Source organism: Drosophila simulans, chromosome 3L, assembly GCF_016746395.2.
Source record: "Drosophila simulans strain w501 chromosome 3L, Prin_Dsim_3.1, whole genome shotgun sequence".
Taxonomy (NCBI): domain Eukaryota; kingdom Metazoa; phylum Arthropoda; class Insecta; order Diptera; family Drosophilidae; genus Drosophila; species Drosophila simulans.
Genome location: NC_052522.2, coordinates 15,161,565 through 15,168,584, shown reverse-complemented (window position 1 = coordinate 15,168,584; position 7,020 = coordinate 15,161,565). Strand labels below are relative to the sequence as shown.

The window sequence follows — 7,020 nt, the reverse complement described above, 5'->3', positions numbered from 1 at the left end:
TCCTACTGTCGCTGCTGCACGCGCAATTAATTTCATATAAGTTTATTGTCGCCTCTCGACTGCAGCCCCAAACCCCCATGAACCCTTACTTTTCCTCCTCCGACAAATGCAATTGCGGGCAGCGCAGGAAGATTTAATGGGGCTGGGATGATGGGGGGTGGTAACAAATGGACTTAATTACGTGCGCGGAAATCAAGCATTTTCTACAAATTTACGCTCTGCCACGCCCATGACCGGTTGCGCAACCACCTCCGCCTCCGACCCTCGAATGCGGTTTACAATTCTCTTTTCTCGCCATTTCGGTTTGTTTGTATTTCAAATTAATCATACGCCCTGGTCCACGCAGCTGACGAACACCGACCGGGTGTTAAGTGCTGCAAAAATAAATCTGATCGGTTCCCAGATTGACTTTCCAAGTGAAATTGAGAATTTGCAGAGAAATTCAATTTAGCCTTTGAAGAATATCATTTCAATTGCGTTAAACAGCTGCATTATTTCGTGAATTACCAAATAAAGGATTTACCATTTCTTTCAGAGTATATAAAGGTAAATAATTATTATTAATTGCCGTACGATTTTAATGAATAATTATCGAATGTAATACGCCTGAGAGTTCGCATTTGTGGAACACTATTCCCAGGGAACTCCCTTCGAACACTCCATATCACTTGACCCTTCACATGGGCTCCTGACAGCTCCGTTCGTCCCGTCCTTTTGCGTGTGTGTAGAGTTGTAAATGATCCAGACAACTGCCAATTTGCGCATCAATTGTTGAATAAAACATGATAATCATAATAAACCAGGTCGGAATGGGGAGGCCCTGGTCGGATAAAAAACACGCGTATATACATATAAAATAAATAAATTGCGAGGAAAATAAAATAGTAGACGATGGTCAGTGGTCTGGCACTGAGACCAGTCGTCATGCATAAATGAAATGTGAATCAAAGCGATACCCAATTGAAATGGTCAATGACCAAAGGCGGCTAGGATGGCGGCGAGGTTGGATTGGTCTGCTTCATAAAATTAAGGATCAGGATGGAGGGGGGTGTCCTTTTGAAAGGCAGTGTCCAGTGCAAATAAATAAATGTAATTGAAGGCAATTATTGATGTTCGATTGGAAATAAAGTTGGACTTTCGGGTAAGGGGGTGAATATCAAAGTGTTAAAGCGTTTAACATCAGTGTCTAAATTGGGGTTTGCTATATATCAAATATACAGTATATTACAGTATTAGAATATTACAAATTTCTTACTTGATATATAATTAAAACATATTTTTAAACGGTAGGCATTCTTATGCTACATGTGAGTTTTTTATTTAAGCAAATAAGTAATCAAGCTCTATACAATTTATAAATAAAAGATAATTTATTAAAACGATTTGTCAGTCGATTTGTATAGCAAAAATTATAGTTTTTATCTACATAACACAGCTTTCAAAATCGATGAACACTTTCTTTTACAGGCGATTCCCGCTTACATTTCAATAAACCGGAAATGAAATAGACGCGGAGCTCATTTTGATAAATTGCTGGAAAAGTGATATTCCCTCCAGCCACGAACACATTTCTACTTATACAGACTCTCACCTACACACTCTCACACACACTCGTCCTTATACGGGGCAAATGGCCGTATCCCTTGCTATAAGCCACCTCTCACCTCCCGAATTTCACCCGCTCTGCATCTATAATTTGAAAAGCAAACTCATAAATATTCAAAAAAGAAAAGGCGGCAACGTCCATCGTCGCATTATTGTTGTGTGGTGTGTGTGCCTGTGAGTATCTATGCATGTGTGTTTTATATGATTCGCCCACTATAAGCACGGACATGGGGGCGGGAGGGCAACCACGCCCAGCCAAAAATGCGATTTTCTTTTTAATATAACCAAAGATGCCGAAAAGGAGAGAATAGATGTACGAAGTTTTACACAGGCATTTAATCTTGGTCCTAATGGTAACTAAAATGTTTTAATCAAACCAAAAATATAAAACTAGACACAACAACTTAATATTTAAACATTTAAACTAAGTAAAGAACAAGTTTCAAGAATTTAATGTGATGCTTACATGAATCGTGATAATGTTACTTTACTGAAACATATCTTGATCAATAGCACAATATTGACAAATCCCCTTTTCGATTTTTTTATAGAATATGCATATTTTTTTTTGCGTGCATGAGATGACGAGAGTCATTGTATGTGAGAGTGTGAGTGCGTGTGTGCTCGGGTGAGTGAGTGTTTATGTGTGTGCCTGGCTTTTTGAAAAGTCCGAACCATAAAATTGAATAAACCGCATTGAAGCACATTATTTTTTATTAACTGCAGGGTAACCCTCTAACGAAGGAGAAGGTCCTGCAGAGTGCTAAACCGAAATCCCGAGCAGGTTGTCCTTACGGTCATCGCCTTTGATCCCCTGCCCCCAGTGTCCTGGCACTCTGTCATGTCCTGTGCTTTTGACCGACGTTTGTCAAATAGTCCTTTGCAATTTACACACTCAAAAACTTTTGTGCGACGAGCGAATGGGTTATGTAACGTTGCAAGATTCCCGTTTTGGGTTACGACTGGAGGCAGCACGGTCAAAAAACTATTACCGGTGGAAACTAAAGTCAGAACAACAGGTGAATAGAACCCTCTAGTTATTGCAATAAATAATATAATATAAAATATTTCGATATAACTTTATTTGCATATTTTAAATTACATTAAAGTGATAATAAATTATTATTATTTCTCTTTATATCAGCATTATTTCGTGTTCCGATTGTCCTGAAAATCAGTCACGCTGTCATCTCCTCTTTTTCGGTAACCGTTTTTGGGGATATATCAGCATTGGGTGCAGCGATTGCTGGTTATGGTCCCCAGACCTATATCCTTTGTGTGCGTGTCTGTGTGAGTGTCCCTCTCGCAGGAGTGTGTTTGTGTGTGCGCACTTGGCTTTCAAGCACCTTATTTATAAGCACTTTTAATGGAGTTGGCTTACGGAAAGCGCACGAGTGTGAGTATGCGGATCCTGGCAGCATATTTCTTGTCTGTGTTCCTCCCATTCTGTCCCTGGGTGTGTGTGTGTGTGTGCTTCAAAATCTGATTACGATTTTTATATGACACTTTGATATGATTTATTTGGTCATTCAGCTTTTCAAAGGCAGGCCTCCAAGCTGAGGCATTGCCTTTAACCCCTCAGTGGCCACGCCTCGCCGAAAGGGTGTCAATGGCTTTCGAAATATCTGCAGACCATTTCATTTTTGTTTTGCCCCAACGATGAGCCAAAATAAAATTGAAGAAAAAAAGTGGTTTTCGACAGTCGAACGTGGTACACTCTTGTAATAAAAAGAACAGTAAAATTGCCTAAACTTTCAATTCTTAATATATTTAATAAGCTTTTTAAGTATATTGTATAATAAGAGTAAAAAGAAGCTGCATTTATTTCATATCTAATCCAGAGATTATTATACTCTTTGGAAGAGTATAAGGGAATAATAAAAAGGATCCTGTCTGAAGGACCAGCTTCCTACTTGTGCTTATGGCCGGATAATGTGAGGCTTCAGCCAAGTTATTTGCAACTGCTTGTTGTTGTTGCTTTCGTTGGCGAAGGGCGGTGGGGTGTTAACGGGGACAGGGGTTAAGGGGCGGGGATTGTCGGACCTCCTGTAATTGATGACCTTCGCGATACGTTGTCGTCATCCGTAGATCCTTTTTTGGCGCTGGCCCCGGGATTCTTTTCGGTTGTTGGTTGTTATTTTTATGGCAGGGCACTAAAAATTTTCTTTTTTAAATTGAATTTAATGAAAGGCGTGAGCAAAGAGAACGGAAAATGGACGGAAAGGCCCACGGGCGCACCATATTCAAATGGCATTTTCAAATAAATACGGTCGCGCTGGCCAAGGGATTCCCTGAATCGTTTTCAATGAAAAATCACCCATAAATATGGAGAGTAAATTTAGTTTTACGATTTTTATGCTATGAAATTATTGATATAAGCCATTACAAACGATTAGGAAAATATGCTGGAAATGAGAACAGGATTTACGATTATAGCTAGTAAAAATAAATTAAAGCTTGAAAATTTACATTATTAAAATATATTACCTTGTTTCATGTTAACTAAGAATTTGACATACTTTTATGAAATCGCATATAAGAAAGTGCCCCGCAGCCCCACAATAATTCCGTAATAAATCCTATTGTGTAAGCGAACTGCGGAAAAAAGTAAATGAATATAAATAAATAAAAAATAAATCGCCCGATGCAAAGTCCAAGTGCTTATCCTTGCCATTTTTATGGGCCCGCTTCAACTTTGTTTGCCGGCTGCTATATATATTTTTATTGCACAAAAAGATTTGCTCTCTTTGCCGCCTTTTCCCTCTAATGCCCCCTAGTCCCTCATCCTGCATCGTTATAATAATTATTGCAGGTATTAAGTCAAGTAGCCGCAAAGAGCCCTCGTTGCCCCCGGGCTCATCCAATCAGCCCTTTGAAACGAGGCCCCATTCCCAGGGACATTTTTTTTGTTCGTGGTCACTTTTTCGTTGCCCTTTTTTCAGGGCCTTGCATAGCAATAATTCTGTCTCTCCGCAACAGTAGAGCTTCCATAACTTAAAAAAGAATTTTTCAAATAAACGTTTATTAATTTACCTAATCAGTTGTATGAACAGACTTTGAGATGGCCAAAAGTAAAAACGTATCAACTATTATGAATAATAATTGTCTTATGGTTTTTTACAATTTAAAGTGCAAGCTTGTGTTATGCAAGCTCTGCTGTACTTGTTGGGATATATACTATATATGGGTAGAAACCGCAGCGATTTTCGCGCAACGCGGCTTTTTGCGGATCACGTTCATCTCCTGGGGACAAAACTAAATTGTGTTTAATTAATTTTTTGTTGCATAATTCGGGGATTTTAGTTTTACGCCGCTGCGAAATGGCAAAAATACCAAACAGTTTGCGGTTGTTGGTGCATCAATGAAAGCAACAAATGTACCGCACACGTGTACCATCAACAGTCAGTTCAAATATTTCAAGGAGGGCAGATACCAAAGTACTGGGAATAAATAGGGCTTTAACAAAAATACAATTTTAATACCTCTAAGAAGACTTAAACGGCAAGGCTTCGCCAAGACAATTGGGCAGCAGTAAAAACTCTTAATTTATGTTCCTACTCCACTTATTTTATTTTATAGTGTTTGGTAATTGATAAGAATACTTCTCCACACTGTGATGTTAAGATACAATATTATGATGTACGGATTCTTCACTTAATAAATATTAATAAAAAAAAAAAAAAATAATAATAATAAAATCTTGCTCAATCAACACTATTTCGACTACTATGTTTTAATTGATTGCATGTATTTTCCCCACTAAAGCAATTGAAATTCGTCAGTCTTCGGGCTCTGTCGCTTTGTAATACGTTTCTTGGACAATCAGATCGCAGTACACAGGAAGGAATCATTCTATTGACAACATATCCTGGCTTGCAGACACAAGGACCTCCGCATATCAAAGTACAATTGGGCTTGCCTTTGGAATCGCACGTTTCTGGACAAGCTGTGGGGCAATCCGTTTGCGTTCCATTAACTGAGCAATCGACTTTCTCAGCAAAACACTTTACCGCCGAAAAACTGGACAGTACCACAAGGGTGAATATTTCCCACTTGCACATAGTATTTAAGATTATTGCCATCTCCAAATAAATTATCTAACAAAGAAACTTTAAATTTATACATATAACTTAATTGACCGTATCGTAATGTAAGAGAACAAATTTCATTAGTCACATTAGGATGTTTTTGTTCTCGTTTTAGCAGATCTAAAATTCTATTTACCAGATTAAATAAGCGGTTACTGAGATTCACATGGAATGGACATGCTTAGAAACGTAATAGTCTCGTTAACGGTATCTGGATAATGCTAACTTGAAATATTTAATAGATTTATTCTCTTTCCAATCTTTTTGAACAACCCCCTTTGAAAACTTATATTTATTTCAATGCCTACCGAATGCGACACATTTTTGTCGCTGAAAACTTTACCTCAACTTGGCTCTGTGTGAGTTTTCTTTAATAAAATTTCATTCAGTCTACTTGGATCTGCACTCGTTTTGTGGCCATGTGACACGCACACACAAACAAACTGAAGCAGAAACCAACACAAATGCAGACAAATATCTTGCAATGTTGGCGGCTGCAGACTGTCATTTGTTTACTTGTGTAAACTTTAATTAAATTCCAAAAAGACGACGACAGCCGCAGCTGGTGCAGGAGTTTCCTCCGCCTGGTTCCCCATTAAAACCCCATTGCCCTCACCAACGTCACCGTGTTGCCATTGCACAATTTTAGGCCCACATTGCAGTTCAGTCTGCCAATTGCCATAATTATGAGCACTGGACTAACAAACTCCAGCTTTACACAGAAAAACAAACTTCAGTTTAACTAAAAATTTAAATGTTAAAATTTTTAAGATACGATATTCAAGTCTTGTCACTACGTTTAGTAACAAAGAAATGAAGATTCAACTAACTTTGTATCCTAAACCTTTTTAACCAATTAAAAGCATTCTTTAGCATTAATTATGTAATATTACTTATTTATGGAATAACCTTATAAAACAAAAGCCTGATTACTTCTTTTATAATTATTTCAGTGTATAAAGAGCCGTATCTATTCAGTCTGCAAATGCAGCAAGTGCAGAAGCAGAAACCCAGCCATATAGCAACATCTGCCACTACTGACACTGCTGTCCAACGTATTGAAACAATTGTCGATGCATGTAAATTAACAACTTTACTGAAACCTAATTTAGCAGAATAAAGCAATCGTATATTTAACGTACATATTCCCAAAAATGGTATGTGGAAAACTACGCAGTAAACGAGGATACTCATTATTATTAATGTACAACATTTTAGAAGCGCATCACAAATATATAGTAAGCTCAGCCATATAATATTTTGTTTATCAACTCTCCAAAACTGCAGCCCCATAAAATCTCAAACTAATTACTACGCTTAAAAATCT

At 37.8% G+C, this 7,020-nt stretch overlaps 1 protein-coding gene across 1 annotated transcript; it reads right to left on the bottom strand.

Annotated features, from left to right (window-relative positions):
- Positions 1-5,254: 5,254 nt before the first annotated feature.
- On the bottom strand, positions 5,255-5,709 carry LOC6738138 (accessory gland protein Acp62F). The gene has a single exon (XM_002084915.4). The coding sequence runs from the start codon at positions 5,685-5,687 to the stop codon at positions 5,310-5,312; it is 378 nt and encodes a 125-aa protein (XP_002084951.2). The 5' UTR covers positions 5,688-5,709; the 3' UTR covers positions 5,255-5,309.
- Positions 5,710-7,020: the final 1,311 nt, after the last annotated feature.

Coding starts and splice junctions, on each gene's coding strand:
- LOC6738138 (XM_002084915.4), bottom strand. CDS start 5,687: ATGGCAATAATCTTAAATACTATGTGCAAGTGGGAAATATTCACCCTT.